We start from the raw sequence: 26,473 nt of genomic DNA, 5'->3' as shown, positions 1-26,473 counted from the left end.
TGAATATGTATACAGGCAGTATTATTTTTGATTTGAAAGCTTGAGTAGTTATTTAGCTAATTTTGGGTGAGGGTGAATCCAAGCAAGTACTCAGTCTGGAATTTGAAAAAAGCCACTTACAGTCCCTTTGGAGGTGCTCTTATTCTGGAATAAATCAGAAAGTTAGTTTAGGAACTGGCTAATACATAGAGAAGTAATGACTCATTTCATATGCCTTCATATGGAACCATAGTTTTGTATTTTGTATCAGACACACTGAACATTGTCACCTTGCTTGTCAAGTCCAGGCTCGCTGTTTTATCTATGGTCTAGCATGTGACACCTTCAAAGAAGATCATGCTGTTAAAGATATATGACATTATGAAGTAAATTTAAATGCTCTGGACTTTGAGCTCTGGGAGCTTAAGGGATTCACAAAGTGTCAATTAAGTTGTCCCAAATGGCAGAAAAGCACGTTCTGAAGTGCTTCCCACTGTATGTGCTTAAAGCACAGCATGCACTGCAGTTCTTCTGGATTAGTTTCAAGAAGCAAGTGTCAGAGTAGCTGTTCCTTGTAACAGCAATCTCGAGATGTAATGACTGACACTGAACGAGGACTACTGAACTGCTCTTCAAACTACTAACTCTTCAAGGCAGACTGTACTCTTAAGATAAATACTTTGTAGCTCTGTGTAGATGTTGCAGCTTAAAGTTATCCAGTTTGACATTTTTAAAAATAACCTATGTAAGTTTACATTGAATTTCAGGGTTTTTCTACCCGTAACACATTTCAGAAGAGGTTGGTTTTTTTTTTTTCCTGTTCCCCCCTCTTTTTTTTTTTTTTTCATCCCTACTTTATCTATCTGCATAGCCTGTGTAGCATGTTTGGCTAGCAACACCTGCTCAACCCCTTAAATAAAACAAAGAAAAAATACCCAAGCAAATCTACCTCTACAACTAGGCATCTCTACAGTTTAGCATCTCTCCCTGTCCCTGGAAGGCATGCATCTCTAAAATTTTGGAAGTGTTCCAGGCACAAATATGTCAGTCTTTATTCAGGGTCTATCTGGACATAAAAAGTAAATCTAAATCTTGTATAATTATGCTGAGTGGGTTATAATCACATCTCCATTTAGTTATTTTAGTGGAAACTAGTAATAAATATGGTCTCTGCACTACAGTAAGTCTTTGGCTTGAAACTGAGGTTGACCTCATTAAGTGTTGTATCTAGTGAATCAAAAAGCTGCATAAACTGCTCCAAATAACTTGGGTTAATGAATAAGGAATATGTCATGTTACTGCATTTTTGTTATGTTTAATTTGCTGCTTGCACTTCAGGTTTTTTGCTGGAAATTTTTATTCAAGGAAAGAAATGGCATCATTTTCTTGGATAGGAATGCCCACCTGTATGTTCAGCAAGTTGTTCCGTCGTGTCCTGTTTTTGAAAGGATTTTCATGTCCTGTTTCTCCACCCGGGAGTTAAAATACCCAGGCATATGCAAGAGCTCTTTTCATATGGGTTTGCTCCTCATACTGCCAGTGACAGAAAAGTTGTGTTCTCTTTCTGCTGTATGCTTCACATATAGTGCCAAAGAGTAGAGGTGGTGCTTGGGGCAAGCAGAGTTTTTAAATGTGATTAATCCTATATATAGCAGCAGATGAGTATTGTAAGTTCTTCTCTTATTCAGACCACTAATGCATAACTATGAACTTATCTCTAATACATTCTAATATTTTTATACCAAGCCTCTTACAGACCTCCTACTCATACAACTATCTTTTAAAAACAAAGAATGATAATAGTAAAAAGAAACCACAGTTGTCAGATAGGTTTAGTTTGAAAGAATTGATCATCTGCTTTGTTTTAAAGACTTTGAAGCATCCCTGGGGATTTGATTTCTGCATTGTTTTACTAAATGTCTATGTTAAACTGTGCAGTGTTTCTCAGAAACACTCTCTCAATGCCCTTTTCTGTTTTATGAAGTGGATTCCACCTCATTTTCTTTCTCCTTTTCTGAAAGGGAATGAAACTGTTTCCCATTTCTTCCATCTGTTTCATTTATTCACAGTAATTATTGCTTTATAGTGACTAAACAGGTGGAAGAAATAGAAAATTGTTTCCTCCCTTTTACAAAAGGAGAATAAAGTCCATTATCATCGCAGATGTTTGTTTCCACTATGGGTTTATTTTTGTAATAAATTCCTAGTGTTAAGAATTACACAGGATGTCAATCTTGTCCTAATCTTTTGTGAACACTTGACAGGAGAGATTCCCACTTTTATTGATAGACTTCCAGTCTAATATAAATAGTATTCTTCCATATAATTCAGAAAAAAATATTTTCTTTGCATATGTATTCTAAAGTTGTGATTTGTTTTCTCCCCTATTTAGCATATTTATTCTTAGATAAAAGTCTAGTAGCTTATGTTGCACAGCTTTAGTGACTGATGAGCTTTGTAAAAGTTGCCAGAATTTCGGCAGCCTTGCCAAATGACCATGACTAGATAGCTTTGGAACTGAGATTTTTCAAACTTTTTTGGTTGGCATTCAGTTGCATTTTGAAATTTTATGCATTAAGGTTGTTGAACTAGTAAGTCTTAATAGTCATTTTGGAGTAATGCAGAGTGTTCTGCCATGCATTCTTCTTGCAGGTCTGGAAATTCAAATGGCATCTTAAAACTTGTAAGCAATTTTTAGGAGCCTGCCTTTTGAGTTTTGAAAAAAGTGAAAAAATCAATTTTAAATCTTCCCGACCACAAAAATTACATTTTTTTTAAACAATGTTAATTTGTGCAGTTTATGCATCACTGTTTTCTATGAAATTAATCCATTATCAGCATTTCTTATGAAAAGACCTTTACATTTAATTTCATCAGGCTTTGTCTGTTTTTAACCATAATGAGAACATAGTAGATTTTTAAAATTACATGAAACCTTTGCCTTAAAAGATGATGAAAGTCAAGTATAAACATGGAGAGAATGAACAAGGAGGCAGATAAGATTTTTTTAAGTTATTTTGAGTAAATAATAAATAATAAATAAGCATTTTTTTATTGTGAGTACATAGCCATCAGAAATAAAGGATAAGCAGTTAGGAGGCAGTGGTGAAAAATGTGGCAATTAGCATCAGAGAAATTTTGGATAAAATCAAATAAAAATAAACAGGAAAGAAATCTTAATAGCAAGCCAAGTAGTATGCATGAAATAATCAACGGTTTATATGAGGGTTGAAATAAGGACAGAAGCTACAGAACCAGGAATAAAGCCAGGTGAGAATAAACAAGCATACAGTAGTTCTTCAGTGGAAGAATTCCAATTGTTTTTTTGGCAAGGTTGAGAAGTTAAAATTAAATATAAAAAAATATTTTTTGTTTTTGTTTTTCTTTATTCGGTTTATCTACTGAATTGTGTGCAGGCTTTTGAAAAACTTGAATTCTAACTGTTCTCTTTAAAATTGGATGGAAGTCAGTTCCTGATCTTGGTAAATCGCTCAATGCCTTCACAGGACACACAGCGGGCTGAATGAGAAGCCTGCATTCTGATTTTGCAGCTTTTATGTGGCTACAGTTAACTCCATATGATCCCCACTGTTGTCTTAGTGACTGACGTTTCCAAGGAATGACTTCAGTTCTGGTAGCAGGAGTGTGGAGCATTTTCTGTGTGCCGTGTGAGTGCAGCACAGGCAGCCACGTTGCTTTGCTGAGCTTTTGGGAAGCTCTGGTGGCCTGCAGGCTCTGTTCCTCCTTCCTCACCCTTCCAGGAGCAGTCAGCAGCCAGCCTCCTGCCCTTCTTGGGTGGGTGTCCCCATTCCCACCCCCTTCCCTCACAGGGTTCATGTCCTTCCCTCTTCATCCTCTTGAAGCAGTGCCATGTCCAAGCAGCTCCCAGCTTCTGCTCGAGGCCATCCTTACAATGCTGTTTGGCAGGGAGCGAATGCTCATGGGTGCGAACTGGGAACCTGTGTAGAGCTGGGAGGGGCTCTGTGTGTGTACCTGTACTGGGGACACTGGCTTGGACTGTCTGACAAGAATAAAGGCCTGTTATGTTTGGGAATTTCCCAGAGAAGCAATGTGCTTTGTGCTGTGCTTTGCAGTGTAGTGTAAAGATTCCTAAGCTAGAAATAAGCAGTAAAGTGGTGCAGCAGCACAGCTGGAGTCTATTTTCAGTTTATTTCAGGAGCTCTAGAATTCCTCCGCTGCCTGATTCAAGCTAATCAGAGTCTCTTTACATAATAGTGCCATTTGTAGGCACACAAAACAACACGTCTTTTTGGAACAAAACACTGCGGTGTTCCTTTTGAAACATTTGGATGCTTACAGAATTGAGTATTTCAATATTTTATTTGGGAGAATACAAAAAAGGAAGGTTAAATGCAGCTGTTAAAGAATATGTCCTGGGCTGCATGAAAAGCATGGCCAGCAGGTCAAGGGAGGTGATTCTGCTCCTCTGCTTTGTTGTTGTGGGACCCCACCTGCAGTGCTACATCCAGGTCTGGCGTCCCAGCACAGGAAGGACATTGACCTGCTGGAAAAAGTCTAAAGGAGGGCCTCCAAGTTGTTTAAAGGGATGGAGCACCTCTCCTCTGAGGAAAGGCTCAGGGAATTTGATTTGTTTCTGGAAAAGGAACTGGAAAAGGTTTTGGGTTGACCTAATCATGGCGTTCCAGTACCTGAAGGGAGCCTACAGGAAAGATGAAGAGAGACTTTTTGCAAGAGTGTGTAGTGACAGGATAAAGGGAACAGCCTCAAACTGAAAGAGAGTAGATTTGGATTAGGTAATAGAATGAAATGCTTTACTGTGGGAGTGGTGAGGCACTGGAACAAGTTACCCAGAGAGGTTGTGGAAGCCCTATCCCAGAAAGCGTTCAAGACCAGGTTAAATGGAGCTCTAAGCAGCCTAATCTGGTTAAAGGTGTCCCTTACACACAGCAGGGGGATAACTAGAAGATCTTTAAAGGTCTCTTCCAAAACAGGGCATTCTCAAGATTCCATGACTAGTAATATCAGACTTTTTGGAATATGTTATCTACTCAAGCATTTCTTCTTCTTTTCAGATGAGGAAATTTCAACTAAAAATTTGTCATTTTGATGGCAAAACAACCAAATTGTTTGCACAGCTTTTTATTAAAAGTAAAAATTACTAAAAGTAAAATAAATGTGGAGAGATTCCTGTATTGTCTTGAAATTTTGGTTTGGGCAATCAGGTCTCTGAAGGCAACCTCAACAATATTTACTCTGTTGTCTAAACCAAGTTATTTTTATGATAACCATTTTATTTGTATTCATATCTTGGGTGTTGGGAGATTTTTCAGATTTAGAAAAGAGGGATAAATTGTAGATTATTTTAGATTACTTCTCTGAGTATAACCTCTTCTTTACTCTCTGTGAGTGACCCTAAGATTGAGACATTCTGACAAGGGTCTGGCATATATCTTAACAGTGTGGAGGATTGTGCGTCGCTACTTCCAGGAGACTGGGTCTTCTTTTCATATTTCTTTTGTCTTGAAGCCATGATCTCATACATATTGAAACTTAGTAAGCCATTTATTTTCTAAGTTTTTTTTAGTGTATATTCTGAGATAAGCTTTATTTTACCGATGGTACGCACTGTTTGGAAAGCATTAGAGCAAAACCAGGTCTTTGGGAGAAGCTTGAGCATAAATGCAGTGACAGTTTTCTTATATGTCTAATTATGTACTACATCCAAGATTAAAAAATTACCTTGTAAGAAAATTTACTTTGTAAGAGAATGAAGAATATATGGGGCTGCTGGAGTGGGAGAGGCCAGCTTGGGTCATCCCTAGGCACCAAGTGAAAATTTCATCTCCTATATTCCTTGTAATTGTGTTTGTTAGGGAAGCCTGTTACCTGCTAAAGAGTAGTCAGCGAATTCTGATTTTATAGTTGTTTTATGTTTGTCTATACAGTGGTATTTAAAACATATAATAGGCTCCAATAAAGTGTGGTACCATTGCTTAAGAAAAGCCATACTCCCAATGGACTTTAGAGTTTATCTTTCCTTTAGGTGAAATGTCTTAAAATTTTATGAAAAGTTTTAAGTGAAATACTGTTTATTTCACTTACTGCATGCCTGACAAGCTCCAGGACTTCCAAATCCTTTTAGCAAGAACAGATTTCTTGGGTTACAATGTTTTAGAACAGTATTTTGTACAACATGTTTATTCAAATGCTTTCCTTTGTCTAATTCTGGAACATGAATAAAAGAGAAAAGGGAAAGCCCATCTTCAAAAGCAGAGGAAAAGTCTAAATTGTTTCCTGTACCATCCTTTGACAAAGTTTTGAAGTCAAGTTTTGTTTTCCTTTGCACTTTTGGATGTCTTTCACTGTATCAGCCAACTTTCCTTTTTCTCATTTTTTCTCAACCAAAACAAGCTATGTCTATTAAGCCTGATCTCCATAAGCAGGTGTGTCAGAAAGGTCACAGATGGTTTACTCTTCCATTTACTTGAAATGTAACTCTGTTGGGATTGGAATGGAGCTCCCTCACAGCTAGTCTGTTAGCTCATGACTATTATGTTGTCTTTTGTCAGTGGCAACATTAAGTTGATGAGTACTGGCGTCACATTACTGTTGTTTTGCTACTAGGTTAGAGAATTTAATGTTGTTATAATACCTGTATTTTAGGGCTACACATTCATAAAACATTTGAATACATGTGTTAAGTTTATTTTCAGCATACAATAAATAGACATTTATCTTCTTTTAAATATACATTGAGTTTAGTTTAGGAGAGAATCTTTGTAGTTTGAAGCATAGGTGATAGAAAAGATACTTTACTAAATGGATTTGTTTATCTTATTTCTATTTTTCCCCCTAAAATGTGGGATAAAATTATGGATTGACAAGGTAGATGTTTGCTGCAAAAGTTATTGATTGTTGTTCAGGATTTGTGGCGGGAATGATTTAAGGAAGGACCCACTCAAAGATGGGAAACACATTTTTTATTTGGAAACAAAGTTTGTTGAGGAAATCAGTTGTACACTTGCCAGAAATTGCTAAAATATATTGTCACCATAATAGCAAGTAAATGGCAAAATTACTTTATGAAATGTAGTGATTGGATCAGTATGGTACTTACAGCAAGTGTCCATAGTGGGTGCTGTCCTCTGAGGAGGCCTTGGAATAAATTGAATAAATTGGTGCAATCTGTGCTCTTTAAGCTATTTCTATATGTATTACGTAATTTTATAATAGACCTTCCATAGGGCTACAAGTTTCTATAGAGGAAGAAGATACTAAGTTGGATGATACAAATAAGCAGATGTAAAACTAACACAGGGTATGGTGACATTGCAGTCAAAAAGTGTGTGTGTCTTACAAAACTTTAAAATCACTGGCTTTATTTAAATGCCTTTTATACCTCAAAAGTAAATTTTTGACACAGGTACTGATTCCTCTCCTCTTCCAAACTGTTAGTTAAATATCCAAATAAATTCTTTAAAATACTATTCGATGGATTTAAAAAACTCTTGTTTATGTTAGAAATGCAGTTAAGATGACCTACTGTCTCGGAAATATTGGGAATGAACCCCAAGCTAATGCAACTTAATTCTGAAAAGTTTGTTATTGTTTAAGCAGTCCTTTATCTTACTTGTCATAGTTCTTGGCATTCTTGCAGGCAGGAAGCACTGTTGCTATTTCATAGAACTCTGTTTTACCATCTTCCTGGTAAATTGTATGCTTTTATAGTACAAGTTGCATTTTTAACAGTGTATTTGATAGGTCTTTGGTTTGTGGGGTGGTAGATTTATTTCATGATGTCATCATGTAGATCTGTCATGTACACTTGTGACTAAACTTTCATAGTAAGTAGGATTCACTTGGCTTCCATCCTTTTCACACAGTTCATAAATATGTCTTGGCTCATTCACACCATCATGGAATAGTTCAGGTTGGAAGGAACCTCTGAAGATTATCTAGTCCGAGCCTCCTGCCAAGGCAGAGTTACCTAGATACTCAGTCAAAGATACTTATCCAACAGTTCATCATTATTGTTTTAAGGCAAAAATCAGTCTAGATGTGTAGTACTTGTCATTTCATACCCTGTCTTCAGACTGCCTATGACTCAGATTTGCTGAAAACAATCCATTTTGTATTTCCCTGAAGTCAAGCATAGTGATTCTTAAGAAGGCCAGGGGGTAACCTATAGAACGGGACAGACAAGTTCTAAAATGTAGAAAGCTGTGTATTACTGTATGTGTCACACAAAAACTGGTACTTGGTGGTAGCACACAAAAGAGCAACCATCTATCCTGGGGAATAAGCTCAGAGAAAAATGAAGTAAGTGTAAGAAAACACAAATGAAGAACAGATTGATGGGATAAAACCATAGAAAACAGATTATAGGCTAATTTTAGGATTGAAGCTGTTTTTGAATACTTGAACAGAGATGGCTGAGAATTTATGTGTTCTTGTTCACTTACTTTTTTAGGTGAGTAGGGAATTGTAGGAAGTGATAGGAGAGTAAGAAATAAAGCTTAAGAGAGCAATGGGCTCTGGCTTCTAAGCCTGTAGAGAACAAGTAACCCAACTGTATTAAACTGCTTAAATTAAATAGTCAAGCAGATATTGTTTAGGATGATTAAAGATCTTTATAAGCTTCCTTGTGGGAGCTATTTATCTGAATAATGTTATTATCTTGCCAAGTAAGTTTCTGTGAAAATGCAGTTTTCCTTAGAGTGTCTCTCTCTGATATTCTTGACACAAAATGTCATTTGATAAAGTCACAGATAATCCTGGTAGTAGAGTTTAATGCTACCTTTGTCAATGTACTATATTATAAGGTTAATTCTTGCTTGCTGTTTCCTTAGAATCCTGGAATGACAAAGAATTATCCAGTTCTAGCTTTGATATTAAATTGGAAAGGCAGAAGATGAAATCTCCTTGTACTAAAGCAAATACAAAGTTCAGGTCTAATGTTTTTGTAGAGAAAGGAAAAGATTTGAGATGCATCAAGCAAAGATCAGTAGAAAGCAGATCTCCTGGAGTGTGAGCTGATCTTAAGGGCTTTCCTTTCCTTGATATACTTGCATGATATCTCTCTTCTATACACTCTGTATCTCAAGTGTTATCTGTTATGGTCCATGTTGTCCATAAAGGTACATAAGAAATTAGTTAGATAAAGCAGTTAATTTTCTGATGAAAGTATTTAATGATGGGAAAAAAAATACAGCAAATCATTAAAAATGCTGTTTAACTATACCGAACTTGAAAACAGCTGGCTTTGATGGAAACAGATTTTTTTAAAATTTGAAAGTCTGCATCTAGAAGATTTACAGAAGTAGTACTTGAACCATTCATTTCTCAGAGCAATGAATATAAAACACATTTCCCAGGACAGATTTAAAATGACAATTGTTAAGATAAATGAGCATATATTAATATTTAATGTGTGGAAGTGTAATATAAATACTGAGCTGCTTTGTTGTAGTAATGAAAATAGGAAAACTCAAAAACTTCCTGACATACATAAGACATAGTTGTAGTTTCTTATCAGTTTATTTCATTAAATTTCAGGGTACAGCAATTAGGAGAACAATATTATCCCAGAAGTTAGGTCTTGAACTGTAACTGACTTCTTTATTGTAACTGATAAGTCTGTAGCATTTTTTCTTTGACTTTTATATTTTAATTCTATCTATTTAGCAGTAAACTTTTTCAGTAGCCTTATAAGGTAGCTGAATGTCTAAATACCACAGTGAAAAAAATCTAAATCTTTGCATCATACCCTGCCTTTGTAATTAAGCAGTGCTTGGAGTGCTGTGACTTGTAGGCAGATGTTTGCTAGCTGCCCATTCCTATGGACAACAAAGCTGTTGCTTTTTCAGTGATTAACTTTAAACCTCCTATAATAATGTTTCCACAGGCTCAATACATGTAATGCTATAAGTACTCAGAGATTGATTCTAAAATTTATATGGCAAGATTCTCACCCGCAATGGTGATAAATGAGAACTGTTGTTGTCAACACTTTCAATATATGCAAACTTAAAAATATTCTACAAAGGAAATAGAAATTGGAGAAACTTTATAAAAGCAATAATGATTTTTAAAAATTATTTTTGTCCAGGAGTATGAACCTTTAGGCAATTTCTTATTATGTAAACTGGAGCACAATTTTAAATACTAAATACTTGCCCCAAGAGGTCAAATCTGCTTATGCTATCGAAAGAGGTGTGGAATGTAAAGGAGAAGTGTTCTGTTTCCCTTTCCCAGATTGTATATGGCCACCTTCCATTAATTTTTATAGAGATTTGATAGATTAGATCAGGTAATGTCTTGGTGATTGGAAAAACTCATCTGATTTCACCAAATGGCGCATATAATGTCTATGTGTTTTTTTATATATAAACTAAAATGCAAGGGTTTGGCAACATCATATTTAATGATGAAAATGTGTATACAGGGTCTATATGTCTGCATCATGTGAAGTCTCCACATGCAAATGTAGTCAGGCAATAGAGAATTTTGTACATGCCAAAATACCAGTGGCAGCACTACTCTGCTTGATAAATTTGCTGATAGCTTTGATAGCCACTAAATGATGAAAAGCTTGTCAAGGCTTGTTTCTATAACCTGTGGGGAACAGGTTATAGTGACCTCTTTTTTAGCTGCTCCTCCTCCCTGCACTAAGCATGAGATCACTTAAGAAGAAAAGCTTAGGAATAGTATTTAGGACAGAAAAAGGGAAATCCAATTTATACTGGTATATATTCACAGCAAGTGCAGGAGCCTTCATCGTTTGCAGTTCAAGATCCCGATTCATGTGTACTTGTGTTGTTAATGCTCTCAGTTTTTATGGCCTAGGTATGTATTTGACTTTAAAGGCTTTGCTCCCATGAGAAACTGTAATAGAGAATCGTGATTGCAAGAAACAGATTTTTGTGATGTCAAGAATTGTCACTGAATAAACATTTAAAGCTTTGTATCAGGAAGGGTAAAATGAACTTGATACTTTGGAAACAAGAAATGTGATGAAGCAAAATGGGGAAAAAATTTGTGCTCAAGAAGAGGAAAAAAATAATTTCAAGAACTGTCCATGCTGTATGGAAGAATGGAAAGACCAGATGTAGCTTTAAAATTTTGTCTTGCAATATGTCCTATTTAATAATTTTTGAGCCCATAATTGAAGTTTGGGTTAAATAAGCTTCAGCTTTAGGATAAAAAGGTTATGAGTTCAAAGTATACTAATATAAAAATTCAGAGAATCACAGAATCAGTATGGTTGGAAGAGACCTCCAAGATCATCAAATCCAACCTTTGACTGAATGTCAGCCACCATGTCCATTGAAACATGCATGAAGTGCCTTGTCACTTTTTTGGACACTTGTGGGGATGGTCAGTCTTCCAGTTCCGTGAGGAGCTTGTTGCAATGCTTGACCACAATTTCAGTGAAGAAATTTTCATTCTACGCAACCTTAACCTCCCCTGGTGCAACTTGAGGCTGTTTCCCCTTGCTCTGTTACTGGTTGCCTGGGAGGAGAGGCCAGCCCTCATCTGCCTACATCCTCTTTTCAGGAGTTGTAAAGAGTGATAATGTCTCCCCTGAGCCTCTTTTCCTCCAAGCTGAACAACCCTGGGACCCTCTGATGCTCCTTGCGGGACTTGAGACAGACCCTTCCCCAGCTCCATTGCCCTTCTCTGGACGCACTCTAGTGCCTCAATGTCCTTGTTGTGGACACGGGATTTGAGGTGTTGCATTTTGGGGAAAACAGAAACAAGTCAATTAATGTATTTTTTAAAATGTATATTTCAAAGCCTGTAGAAATGTCGTCAGACAATGCTTTTTCCCTGTTCCCACTTAAAATCAGAAATAATACCAGCTGAATTTCTAACCAAACTGGTTTAACTCTTCATTACTAGTTAGGGCTTAGGTTTAGTGTTTGGACTGAAGTATGTTGTCAACAGCATTCCTTCCTTAATTCAATAGACAGCTGTTTCATTCTCATTCTAACTGAAAAACTTTTGAGGTTGGGAGCCTCTATTGGGTGATATGACCATCAAAAAACAAAAAGGAAATCAGAAAAGGGAAATGAGAAAATGTTTGTATGACATTTCAAACTCAACTGTGATGTTGGAATCTGAGGACTGGAGAAGCTCCCAAGCCTTCTCTTCCTTCCTGGTCTCCGTGCAAGGTGTTTTCTAACAGACTGACAGGCTCTTACTTGCCCTGACCCCAGGGAGATGCCCTGGGGCTGCCCACTGCCAGCTGTGGTGATGGGACAGACCCTGGTGGTCAGGGCCTGCCCTGCTGACCCAGAGGATCCATGGGGTCTTGGTCTCACAGAGCCCCAATATTCACAGAAGCCTGATATCCCGAGTCTTCCTCTCAGAAATGCGCTCTGAGGAGCTTTCAGACTGAAATAAAGGAGTCCAAAAGACACTGAGAAAGCTATCCAGAGTAATTTTATAATGTAAAAATCTGATGCATTCTTTTTCTTATTTAACATTTTTAATAGTTAAGTCAGGACTTAGCTGCAGTTCTGCTCAAGTTCTGCATTCTCTTTTCATCCTTTACTTATTGCTTCCTTTGAAAGTTCATCCTTCTAGCAGGCTAAAATTAAACCTCCATGACTCCCTGTTGTTTGCCATATACTTGTCACTTGAACATCTGCTAAGGGAAGAGGGATTTGGTGGACATTTTTTATTAATGTGGACTAAAGATGTGTAGGCACATGCAGCCAATATTGCTTTTTTTCACAAAGAAGTCCTTGGCTAAGTTTCATTTAGTTCATTTCAGTGTGTAAAATGAATCTGAATTGCTCCTTGTGTTGCTGAGCCTCAGCAGGGAGGATGGGTGGAAGAGGCAGCTCCTGTTTTGGGTGTCAGGAGGAGGTTTTCCTCTGCAGCAGGAGCTACTGCTCCTACTTCTCTCTTCTTGTACCTCCTCCATTCCCTGTTGCAGGAATCACTTACCACTTTATTTATATGGGCAGCATCATCCAATTCTGACTGAGTTTCTAAGAGGCATTTTTTTTTCGTAATTGTCAAAAAATTCAGTGAGAATGTATTTTAGAGTGTGAAGTTAAATTGTAATTAGTGTTACCCAAACCATTGGTAGTAGAAGGTTTGGGGAGATCTTCTTTAGATCCGTGAGGATGATTACCTTCTCTTCTTTTTAGCTCTTTGCAAGGCCAAAATAAGTTTCAAATTCTCAATTATAAGAAAGCTAACATCAAGTGATTATCCTATTAAAGGTTTTAAATGTTGGTTTCCTTTGTGAAATTTGAATCAAAAGACCACTTATAAGTTATGAACGAGAACCTGTATTGGCAGTGAGCCATATGTATGGGCAGCAGAGAACATGTAAATCCCTGCACTCTGCCAGTTCAGTAACAACCATCAGGCATCTCTTACCAACACAGACATGCTGCAGCCCTGAGTAATGCTTCATGAGCCACGTCCTTACTGAAACAACCAGTTTGTAGGAAAGTGAACGGTTTTTACTGTTTTACAGTTTTACTTGATGGTGCTGCATACAGGTTTGTTGGTGGACTTGGCCTTTTTATTACTGGAGTTTCTAGACCAATAAAGCTTTAGATGAAGCACAGCTATAGTTTGAGTAAAAGCCTTGTCCAGTTCTCTGAATAAAATGAACTAGGCAAAAAGAAAAAAAAAGTTGTGCATGTAAATTTAGATACACACGTGTTACTGTATTGTATCTACAAAAGAAAGTCCATAGAATAAGAGGCTGTATAAAAATTGTAATGCCAACTGATTGCTGGATTTCTCTCAGTGCTTCTCTTTGGTTTATCTGTCAAGAAGAGTTTTTGAGTTTGTGCGAGGCTTTGTTGGCATGCAGGAAATTGTATATGTGTGGCTGGACCTTTTGCTTTTCTAAGTCATAATAAGATGTACAGAAAACCTCTGTGAAGCTTTTTTATTTTGTATGCCTGTGATGTGTTCTATATTGTGTTTGGTTTACAAAAGGCAAATGCACATAGAAGTGGTTATTGCTCTATATGATATTGTAGGTGATAAAATGAGTTATGGCCCAACAAATATGCAGGTTGTTATGACTTTCTGTTGAGAATTATAACTCAGAATCATTTTTTTCTAATGTTTGTTTCCTTTTAAATTGAAAAGCATTTCTGTGTACATAGCATGTGAGTTTTACGTAACTTGTCTTATGAGTCCTTTTTTAAGGAAAAAAACATTTTGAAGTAAGAGGATGAAGATGAGGAGAAAATGTATGATCTGGGCAAGTTTTCCTTATGTTTTGTGTATTCTGATTATAGGAGAAATGGTACACAAAATTCCAGTCTCAACTGAGTGCTCAATTTTCTTCATCCTGAAGTTGAGTCACTTTAGAAAGTGAATAACAATTTTTAATGTGGGCTAAACCTCAAACAATTTTGAAAACTTAGTATGTAAATTTGTCTTCAGTTATAAAAAGTACCTTTGTCAGGGCTGAGAGATAGTTAGGCAAAAAACAAGACACTTTGATACTTTTGCTTTTATATATGCAGGTTTCATATTTCCAGTGTCATTATTTTAATTGTTTGCCTTTATTTTTTATTCCAAGTCACATCTTTATCATTTTGGAGCCTTAATTTAAAACAGAATTTCTGCAGCATCCAGTGTAGAATCCAGCTACTTTTCTCCCCTGTACTTGTAATGGCTTTTCAGTTAGCAGCCTTTCACACCATGCCTTGCCCATTTATTCTGCCCCAAACTGACGGGGGCGTGAGGTAAGAAATGGCATCTCGCCTCATCCAAGGCAAATTCTGAATCCTGGGCCAAAGTTTCCCTTTTTCTCCTTCCACCCTCTTGTCTAAATGCAAATTGCAACAGAAGATGGGTTGAACAGTGAGAGCTGAAGTCAGTTCAGGCAGGGGACAGAATTGAAGGTCTTCTGTATTTTGACTGAATACCCAAATCTCTGACCTAGTGGGTAATAAAAATAACATAATTGTAAAAGCAAAGAAATGAGAGATTTTTCATGAAACAAACATTATATTTCAAGCTACATTAAATCTGTACTGTGCCAGCTATAACTTTGCAGATAACATGGGATTTAAGCACTGCCATGACAGGCTATATACTATATATACACATATTTGGAAACCATCTCTCATGAGGAGACCTTGGAATGCAGAGACTTAGACAAAGAAGGAAATTGTCCTTGATCTTAAAAACAGCTAAGAGTTTAAAACCATATTTGTGTTTTAACATGAGTGGTGCTTATGAATTTACTGAAATTGCTTGGGAGTGCTAAGATTCTAAGGCATGCAGAACATCTGTACTTTTGGGAAATAGAGAGAATGTGGGTTCTGTTCTGATGTTTGTGTTCACATCAGCATTTTACAGTGATTATTTAGATGACTTGGATCAGATAAACTGTAAATAAATCCATGCCATTGTTTTTACCTCCTATTTATTTCCTATTTTTAGAAAAAAAACAGTCTTAGGAAAAATTTCTAGATACTTTTGTATATATTTTCTGGAAATTTTTTTTTTGCTTATTTTTTGACGAAGAGCATGTACTTAACTATTTTTTAAATGGAGTTGATAACATATTATTGGAGTTTCTAGTCCATACAGCTTTCTAGGACAGTTTTTTGTTGGCTTTTTGGTTTTTGCTTTTTTAATCTGATTCCTGAAAAAGAGTAGAAAATTATCCTATTCTTCATATCCCTTTAGGACAACTTATTAAAGCTGGAACATGTTCCCAATATTAGTTTGCCTACTCAAGGCTGAGGAAGAAGAATTAATTTTTTCTGAGTGTTGTCAGCACTGTTAAGGGGTGTGCAGGCAGAAGATGGTGTGTTGGCATTCTTCTTAAAATATCGATATTTCATTTTGAACAGTTTGAAAGATCTCTGTTCAGGCTTGGATACTGTCACATGAACTGAAAAAAGTGATTGAATGACTGTGAACAAAAGATTGTAAAAAATTATTCTGCCTTGGCTGTAGCACTCGAAATAATTACAGCTCCTGACCTGAATGTGGAAATCTTTTCAAAAGTTTTGCTGGACACCTAAAGAAGAATTTACATCTGCAGACCTTTATTTTCTTGACAGAAATTTCAAACATGAGGGCAGTGCTTTTTGGATGTTTCTGTTTTAAACTCATGCAAGAAAAAGTTGAATGGTTTTGTTGTTGAAGTAGAGCATATTTTCTTTCTTGATACTTGACTAAGAAAATGCGAAAAAAAATGGAAAGCAAGAATTTAATTTAATTCTAGTAAGTAACATAACATAGGTTTTGCTTTTAATTACAGTTGCATAGGTATAATACCGATTTAAACATGAATAGACTACCTGGCAAAATAGGCAATGAAAGCGTAACCATTGCTGAAAGAAAACCTCAAGACACTGGTTTAAAATCACTAGAAAGCACTCAATTTCTATTTTGTTTATGCATTTTTTAATTTGGATAATAAAAGATGTGTGAGGAAACCTTGCTGTTGTTCTATTTGATGCTTGTGTTTAAACTTTATACTTTTTTAGGATGAGACTCAATCGTGTCTGTCATACATTTGCTCATCTCACACTGCTACTTTTGTAGTTACTGCCATCATTGTCATAAGATGCAATGATTTTATTATATACAACCCTGTATATGAATACTGAAAAACATATTAAAATAATAGAAACCAAATAAAAATAAATTTTTGTCATATCAGTTTCTGTCCTTGTCCTGGTCAGTAATTGTCTAACCCACCAACTTCTAAATTACAGCTAATAATAAAATTTGTTGCTTAACATTTTAATTATTTGTTTGTTATTCTTATTGTTTTTTACATAAAGTTGTGATTTTTTGTTGCAATTCAAATGACACACCAATAAATTATAGATGATTTTATCAAGTAAGTATTTGCATTGGCTGCTTATGAGACCTGCTAAACGCTGTTCCCTGTAGTTGACAGGAACATTGAAATATATCCAATTAGTGAAAATAAATTATTTTATTGGGGCCACACATAGTCTCAGATATTTTTAAGAAAATTTGGTAAATGAAAAACGTTTGGAAAAGCCATTCCTATTACTGTGTAAACTGTGTATGAGAGTGGGAGAGAAACACCTCCTCCCAACACCTCTTAAAACTGAATGTTAGTGTTGTATCCTGTTTATAGCTGCTATGAACTGTTACAGAACTGTTGCATAACTATTGTTCAAATCCTCGGCTGCTACATTTTCCCCTTTCAGGTCACATAATTTGCTAAACTTATGTTTTAGAGTCACGTTTAAGATGCCGCATTTCTTTAATGTCGAAGAACTATTACAATGCCATATTTTGTTAATTTAATTAAGAGAAGCCATTTTAGGTCCTAATGTTTGTAGTATTAAGTGCCTGAATAATTGCTCTAGAGAGTCCTGTTCTTGGTTTGCTCTTTGCTTCTCTACTTTACTTCCAGGTTTTGTTGTAGAAATAAAATTGCAGATGTAACGTTCACCTATTCTCTTATTCACTGCTTTGGTACTCATTACTGGTTCATGGTCTTGTGGCCATTATGCACGTTTGACCATTGTACTACTGCATTTTAAAGAAACAAATGAGTTACAGTTATTTTTCTTTTATTGCTGAGATGTTAAATGAGGAAAAAAATTGGTTATGTGCATGATGAGTTCTAAGTGAATCTGAATTCAAGGCTTTAGTGTAATGGCAGCTTACTGAAGTAATTGCTTTGCTATTCTGCACATAGTTAAAAAAAATTGGAAAAATCATATCTACCTGATTCCGAACTGCGGGGATTTACACAGTTCTGTTAGAAAAAAGTTACTGAAGCTAATAGTTTTTAGAATACCTGAGAGTTCAGCAAAAATTGAGGTTTTGAGAACAACATTTGTATTCTGTGATGTGGCCACTGAAGAGTTTTTTTCTGGAACGTTCCCATTTATCTTGATATTGTCCAGCTCCTGTACTCAGTGGCAGCTCTGCCAAAGGAGATTTTATAGTGCTGGTGGAAATGACCATGTTTTCTGGTTGACTCAAGGACAAGAAAAATGACTTGAAATAGTCCTGAAAAAAACTCCGTCAGAAATATGCTATTTAACAGTTAAGGATTAGATCAAAGAGTGTTTTTTTCTGGGCATTTTATGTTTACTTGCTGGTTTTTACAGTAGTTGTTAAGAAGGTAAAGTATGTTCTCATTTTCTTTGTGCCCACAGCTCTCATACAGCTACAGAAAATTACTGATGTGCATTGTGAAAAGCTATTAGCAGTTTTGATGGTTGTTTTTTAATTACAGTTCATATTATGTAAATCAGTGTTCTGTATTTTCAATTTCTCTCTCTTTATTTTTTTTTATCCAGATTCCACCAAGAAAATTAAGGATGTCTTAGAAGAATTCCATGGCAATGGCGTGTTAGCAAAATATAATCCCGAAGGGGTAATTTCTCTTGTTTCTTAATGATCATAAATGATGGGGACAGTTTGTAAATTATATAGCATAATTCTTAGCATTTTAAATAGAAGATTATTTATAAATCAGGTGTTTGGGGTAATTGAAAGTGTTTGGGAAGCAAAAAACCGGGATGTCATATCATCTGGAATATTGCTGTAGTCAGTTGGGGTCAGTTATCCTAACTGTGCCCTTTCCCAAATTCTTGCATACCTTCAGCTGCCTTGCTGGAGAGCTGCGAGAAAAGGCCTTGACTCTTTGTAAATAACTAGAACATCCCTCTGTTATCAACGCTGTTCTCAACACAAGTCCAAAACACAGCTCCATGCAAGCTACTGTGAAGGAAATTAACTCTATCCCAGCCAAAATCAGCACACAGATCCCCTTCTCTCTCCCATTCCCCAAATAAAAAACAAACATCCAAAACACCTCCACAACCCTTATGATAAGATTAATAGGATTTCCAAGTGTCTGAAGATGGGAAATGTTAAGCATAGTTTCAAGAGTTATAAAAGTAAAGTCCATTAAGATTGCTTTATAAATTCTGTTTCCCTTGTGTTGTTTCTGTTTATGGGATTTTCTGATGTTATGAAACAAAGAATTCAGCTAAAAAGCTATGTGTGCATATTGTCACTACAGATTCACCACTAGGCAAGGTATTCTGATTTGGCTGGAAGAAAAAGGCAGATTGTTTTCTTTTCTTATCCTCAATTAAAATTTGCATTTGCTTAGCACATCCTAATAGTGTGATTTACAATGTAGCTAAATAAAAAACCTGTTTCAGTAATGTTTCTAATAGTAATATTTCTGACTGTGCTCACATTATATGAAGTTCAGGATAGAAATACGTGCTAACCATTATGAAAATTACTGGATCTTACATTTCAGGATGTAAAATTTAAAAAATTATTGAAAATAAATTTTATTTAATACAGCTATTATCAACTAATGAGTTATAGTTTATTAAGTGTTGAAAAATCATTTGATGCTTTGAACTTGGCTGGGCATAATGCTAGTCGTTTTAGTCAGTTTATGAGGGAAAAAAAATTAGTAATTCAGTAAAATAGTGTGAGTTTGATCCTGTAAATGATCATCATAGATTTCCAGGATTCCACTTAAGTACATTAAAAGAATATAAATGGATGGGAAAGCTGTGATCCTCCACAGGCTATAGGACCTCCTTTACCTGCTTTTTGTTAGAATACAGACAATACTTTTGGTTTTGTTCTTTTTTCCTTTTTGGTTAGGAAAAATGTGAACTGATAAAATGGTCTTAATCTATTATATGTTTTTTGTTCTAATTCTTCACATATTTTCAATCATCATAAATGCTCAGTTTTGTGAAGCATACCCTGTTAAAGTAAAAAATAACTGTGCATGCTATGTGTATTTAAATAATACGTTGCTGTACAGGTAGCGTATTTCCCAATTGTCGATTCTATATAAACATGATTACCTAAAGTGGTGTGATTAGTCTCTTTTAACAAAGTCATTCTTCCCATTTGGGGCCACATGGAAGTTGAGTCGTGGCAAGATGGGTGCCCAGGAAAACTGCTCTGACTGAAGCCAGGTGAATTGGCAAAATCTGTACAAAGCTGGAATTAATAAGCACAGTTGGTCTTGAGATGAGTCTGTGACTCTGCATGGTGTCTCCCTGTTCTTCATTTCACAGCTCTTCATTTGCAGAATTCTGCCAGTGTACTGTAACATCCAGAGCAGCAAAGTACCCAGGGCAGGGAGCAGGAGAGGAGGAGGGTAGGGCAAGAAGGAATTCAAGACAGGTATCCTGTGATGACTTCAATGTCTTCAGCAGGAATCAAGCTATTCACTGACTCCTGGGTCAGTACTAGGCTAACCCTGGAAACTTCTGTACTTTGCTGCTTAGCGCTTAGACTTCAGGGAGTGCAACATAAAGAAAACATAGCTAGCAACAAAGCTACTTTGGATCTAATAAGGTCTGTTAGCTCAAGGTTCATGCCATAGCTGCACTGAAAGCAAAGTGGCTGAAATTTCCTCTGGCACTGAGTGAATATTCTATTCTGACAAGCAAACTGCCTTTGCACAGGTGTGTCTATATTTTTGGCATGCAGTCAGCCTGCTGTGTGGAATGATCTGCAAGTTGATTTTATGTGGTTGGATGAGGACTCTGTGGATTGGTTATAAGTAATTAACTGTTATATGTAAATGAGATGACAAAAATTAACTGATCCAGCTGGCATCAGTCTTAGCTATTTGTTTCCAGCACTTTTGCCTTGTTGTTTTGTTTGGTAGGGGATACCATTGTATTTTCTTTTTACCTCTCTCTTTACTAGATAATTATCTTATAAATACTCCAAATGGTTTAAGTCTTGTTCTACCAAAAGATGATGTCAGTTCTTTACCAATAAACATGGGTCCTAGACCTATGGCAAATTCATCAGAGGGATATATTTAATTAAATATGTACTTTCATATTTACCTACATATTTAAAGGGTTCAGGAATTTTTTTCACTGCATTGGTCCTACAGTGCAGTTTTTTGTCACAGGCTGATCTAATGGAATGCAAATAGCAAAAAAAAATTGATATTCAAAACTTGATACCTGAAATAATCTGGTTTGTTTTACATTATTTTATATCTTGTTGATATATCACTTATTGAATGAGTGGATTTTAGGATTTATGGGAAGTGGTGTATATAATTATCAGAAGTTTATCTACTATAGGGAGTTTATTTATGGAACTTTTACTCTCTGCTTTCAGTGTAAGGGAAATGCCTAAAATTTCTACTACTGAACACCTGCCCTTTAATGTTCTTCGCTAAGTCAATATCAAAGATACAATTAAGAACATATTTTATACATGGTATAAGATACATCGTTTAAGACCAGCCATTTGGGAAGCTGTGATTGATAAATGTTCTTTTCATCATTCAAGATCTGTTTATATTAATTTCATCCATTTCACTTTGAGGAGAGCATTGAATCGGTTGACAAGAATTAGGAAAGCAGACGGAGCTAAAGACAGTGTCTAAATGGGCAGTGAGTACACAGCATTGTGTGCTTGTGTACCTAGTGTTGTCATCCTTTTTGAGTGCATCCTGATTTTGAGGAGTCCATTGACTTTCTTGGCCACCTGGGCACACACTGGCCCATATTCAAGAGGCTGTCAAGCAGCATCCCCAGCTGATTTTCTGCTGGGCAGCTTTCCAGACAATTTTCCCCCAGCCTGTGGAGCTGCCCGGGCTCACTGTGACCCAAGTGCAGCACAGGCATTTGGCCTTGTTGAACCTCATGTCCCTGGCCTTAGCCCACTGATCCAGCCTGTCCTGATCTCTATGCAGAGCCTTCCTACCCTCAAGTGGGAAATCAAAGCTTCTGCCCAACAGGGCATCATCTTCAGACTGACTAAGGTGCAAGTCTGTATTTGTCCAGATCATTGGTAAAGATATATTACAGGACTTGGTGAGTGCTGGGAAGACCACTTCTGACTGGATATAACTCCACTGAGCACCACTCCCTAGGCCCAGCCGCCTGGCCAGTTTATAATCCAGCAAAGGTGCGCCTGTCTAAGCCATGAGCAGACACTTTCTCTAGGAGAATCCAGTGTTAGAGGACATACTAAAAACCTTAGAGGTCTTTTCCAGCCTTGATGATAACGATTCTACAGAAGTCCAGGTAGACAGTATGCTCATGTACTAAGCAGGTCACCTTGTCATAGAAGGGGTTTAGGTGTCAAGGACCCAGGAGTCAAGCGGGATCTGCCTTTATGAAACTCCTGCTGGCCTGGCCTGATCCCCTGGTGCTCCTGTATGTGTCATGTAGTGGCACTGAGGATTGTCTTCAGATTTTTCCACTTGGATTTTAGAATATTCAGTTCTGATAACTGAATTCAGTTTCATTTACAGCTCTTCTTGTTTTTAATGCTTTTTTAAAAGTACATGCGGAAAAAATACTAACATTATATTTATTTATCTATCTTTAAAGTCTCTCATTGCACGGTTAGAAATAAATTGCTTGCATGGTCTAATAAAGACTAGAGAGCTGACTTAGAAGCATTTCCTTGACTTATGAGCTAACACAAGAAAATGAGATAGTCCATCTAATGTCTTAAACCTGCTCATCTAAATCACTAACCTTTCACTAAAAATATTTCTATTATAATAACAGAGCTTGGGTGTTATGACACTGCACTAATGTATGTATGTTCTTTCTTTCCTTGCATGTGTTGCAGAAACAAGATATACTTAATCAAGTAAGTAATGCTAATTTGATTTTTTTCTTCCTTTATGCATAGGTGCCGTATATTTTATTTTGTAGGCTTCCATTGAGATGTACTTATTAATAAATACTGCATGTGGCTATTTTTGCTGATAATAGAGTACTATTTAAATCTGAAACCAGAATGCATTCCTTTTCTGCTGGCAGAATTTTTCACTGAGTGAATTTCATTTTTGTCATTCACAGTACATAATTTTACTAACATTAATTGAGTTTAATATGAGAAATAAGTTAAGAGCAAGTAATTGGCTTGTTCCATACTTGTCACGGAAATTTCTCTTTACTGTGAGATCTCATAATGGTCTGTATTATTCTGAAATGACAAGAACACATCTCAGGAAAAAATATTAAATACTGATTTCTGTAACCATATAATACCATTTATATGTAGCAGGCTTAAAATTGCAGATATAGTAATTTGAATAAGGCTTATGCTGTGCTTTGAGCTATTGTGACTTTACAGCAATTGCAAGGGAAATGGTTAAAATGCTGATCAACACAAGAAACTGCATCTGAGCAACTTCAGTAGCCTCAAACAAGGCATAAAGGTAGAAAGGAAAAAGGAAGGAAAGGAAGAAGGACTAATCAAATGAACAATTTTTTTTAAGTGACCTAGTTATCCTTTCTTGGTAACACAGAGGTGTTAAAAAACTCCAGCTCTGCTGTTCTTGGAAGAGGCAGCCAGAACATGAGAGCAATGCGAAAGTCAAGAGAGAGAAAGGGGAAGTTTTGTAGGAGCACCTAACTTTCAGGGGTCAGAGGCCAATTGAACTTTGGGAGATGTGTTAAGAGTAGAACTCCCCATTGGCAACAGGGCTTTCTTCAGATGACCGACATTATTTTTTTATTTTTTTTGATAAGCTAAGAGAGTGACTTCAGAGGGTCCTGAAAGAGAGTGTTTCAGCATTAAAGCAGTTTGTCTGTGACCAATGTTGAGTGTAATCTCATCAGTATTTAGCTAATTACTTTGTCAAATGAGTAGGTGAATAATAATAGAGTCAACAAACTAAATGAAATTTGGGAATTATTATCACACTGGAAAAGCTTGATGAGGTAAGTAAATGGAATGAGATGCACGTGTGCAGGGTAGAGTGTGGTGTACCCTGGTCCAGCTGGCATTGTCACATAAATTGATGTGTATGTAGTTGATCACAAGATGAATGCAGGGTATCATTGTGGTTTAGTCATGAAGAGGAGAAGGATGTTACTGGGATGCTGTAATAGTGTTCCTGTGGCCATGGCAGTCTGGAAAGAAGACAAAACTTGCAAGATGAGGTAGTGTCTTAGGCTCACTGACATTAGTAGAAAAGTAGTTAAAATTTCAAGCATGCAGTAATATGGTTTGGAAGGATATTTTGTCTTCTTTGCCTCAGCTATGTTGTTTGATGTGACAGATTAATATTAAATTCCTGTAAAGATCTTGCCAGATTATAATATATTAAGTGCAGTATTTCCACAAATAGGAAGATTTAATTTTCTATAAAGAAGGTACTGCAGAAGTCACATCTTTCTACTTTTGTCCAAATGATGGGATGAAGTGAACTCAAATTGGAACTAATTTACAGAAGGTTAGTAGGATGTGCAGATTTATAGCATATATAATGAAGGAGAAGCCTGTCCCTCACATGTAAGAAGCTGAAGTTGTATCTTTCTAGCTACAGAAGAAAAGAATGTAACATCTTGTGTGTATCACCAGCAGAAACCTCTAGGTTTGAGACACTGGGAACTCTGTTTTTCTGGCTCCATGGGCAAAATTTCTAGGGAAAGCTTTCTGGATACCTAGAGAGCTGGGAAGCCTGCCAGGCAGAGATGCTGGCGGTCTGGCTGGGAGCCTGCTTTTGGTGGAGTGTGTTGAGGGCACTGAGGTGTAAAATATTTCAGATAGTCAATTTCTGCTGCAAAACCATTCCGTTTTGAACATTTTAAATTATCTTTACTGGTCTCTCTCTATCCCCTTTAGTCAGTCTGTGCTACCAGTGCTAATCTCCTTCTTTGGCATTCTTTCCTTTTGATACACTTCTCTGCTTTAAGAACTTAGTTTTATCCTTTTTTTCCTTTACATTATTGTGTTGTACAGTAGCTTTTGTTTAAACTTAATGAGCCTATTATCACTTTCATTTACATATCACATGTTAAAAAAGACAAACAGCTTTAGACAGCCTATTTAATTATGATGGGGAGGTGTTATTTGTCTTTATTATGAAGAACAATATGTTATGTTTTGGTTTTTTTTCATTGTGATGACTTCAGCCGTGCTTAATTGACCTGCATGGTAGCCTCTAGATAATGTTTATGAAACTGCATAGGGAAACAAAATGTGGCAAAAATACTTTCAGTCATAGTTTAGTGCAGGAATTCATCGACAAATGGAAATGTCTTGAAGTTTTCTTGTGCAGTAGAGATACTAATAGATACAAATGTATACATTATAATTAAGCAGGTGCCACTCCTCATATCCTTTTAATTCTTTCTAAGCTATACTTTTAAATACTGGTGAGGAGGAAGTCAAAGTTAGGTCGATTAGTATAGCTCCACTTTTACTAAAGTCTGTACATTTACTTAGTATAAAGTGGATGTAACTTGTTGACAAATGGAACAGGATATTTTAAAGCTTTTTCTGTTGGTGTATGTTATTATTACCAGTGAAGGTGCCAGTTTGGCTCAGATTGTGTTAAATCTCAGCAAAGAGAGATTTCATGTTCATTCATGGAGGGAAAGTTTATTAATTTGTATCTTTAAAACTTTAAAGAGGGAGGAATGAGCAATAACAGGTAACATGACATTGGCACATATTGGTTTTCTTACTAACAGTGTTGTAGCAAGTATTTTTTAAAAATGCAGCTGAAATAACGTCCACAAAAATTTGCAATGTACAGACAGGGTCATTACAGGTAAAATATGTGAGAATACCACTGCCATTGAACATGCATAGAAAAATAATTTTTCTTAATTCTAAGCACCTTATGAAAATTCCGATTCAGATGTATTTGTCCATGAGTAGGTTTTTACAAAACCTGCACATGCAGATAAATTGTTTGTTTCAACCAGAACTTTTTGTTATAACTGACGTTTTTCAGGGATTCCTTAACTTTACTATTTTATTTGGCCATTGTCTGAACTATGCTACCTGACCAATTTTTTCTGACCAATTCTTCTAGGATAGGATGCAAACCTTCTGCTTGTAACTTTGTTTGATATGTGAAAATTTCAGGTAGATTTTGAATGATAATCTTCTACAAGAGCCTTCTAAAAGTATGTGATTCATCACTCTTCTTGAAAAAACAAAATCTCACCTTTGTATAGTAAATGTAGCATATTCAGTAAGAGTTAGGCATTAAATACAAGTACTTATGTATGTAGTACTTAAGGATATGCAAACCTATGCAAATATAGAACTATGTATTAAGGAAAAGCTGCTGATAAAAAAGTGTTTGTGTTTTCTTTTACCTGCATGTAAGATTGAGATGAGACTGCAGTAGCTGGTGAATGCATTTCAGGCTTATTTTTGGTAATTAGTATCAATTTATTTTAATAACATGAGACTGTTATACTTAAAAATCTAATTATTGCATAAAAATGGAGTTTTCCCATTTCCATTTTAGATGTTTTGTTAAGCTTACTTCTTTGAAGAGCTGGGGGAAAATTTTGGCAGTAATTTATGTCTGTGTACTGGTAATATCCAAATATTATTTGTCCATATGGAGTATTTGGTAGGAGCAGGCTGTGAGAGCATGTGGGTTTTAAAATTTTTTTTTAAACATTCATACATGTACATATTAAATTGAATGCTGATATAGCTAAGAAATAGTTTTATTTAGTGACCAGAATTTTCAAAATTAATTATGTAAAAACTGTATTAAATTGAATGC

At 36.1% G+C, this 26,473-nt stretch overlaps 1 protein-coding gene across 9 annotated transcripts in view; it reads left to right on the top strand.

The window, feature by feature from the left end:
- The window catches only part of DGKB (diacylglycerol kinase beta), a 389,837-nt gene that overhangs the window by 103,110 nt on the left and 260,254 nt on the right, over nucleotides 1-26,473 (top strand). For 7 of the 9 annotated variants that reach the window (XM_074536770.1, XM_026798569.2, XM_005480832.4 and 4 more), the window contains exons 3-4: nucleotides 18,258-18,334; nucleotides 22,558-22,578. In XM_074536770.1, the coding sequence (XP_074392871.1) occupies nucleotides 18,258-18,334; nucleotides 22,558-22,578 (98 nt within the window). The remainder of the gene's footprint in view (nucleotides 1-18,257; nucleotides 18,335-22,557; nucleotides 22,579-26,473) is intronic. The other 2 variants (XM_014273985.3, XM_005480833.4) reach the window with 1 other exon arrangement.

The sequence above is a fragment of the Zonotrichia albicollis genome, chromosome 1 (assembly GCF_047830755.1).
Source record: "Zonotrichia albicollis isolate bZonAlb1 chromosome 1, bZonAlb1.hap1, whole genome shotgun sequence".
NCBI classification, from domain to species: Eukaryota; Metazoa; Chordata; class Aves; order Passeriformes; family Passerellidae; genus Zonotrichia; species Zonotrichia albicollis.
This window is presented reverse-complemented; position numbering and strand designations above follow the sequence as displayed.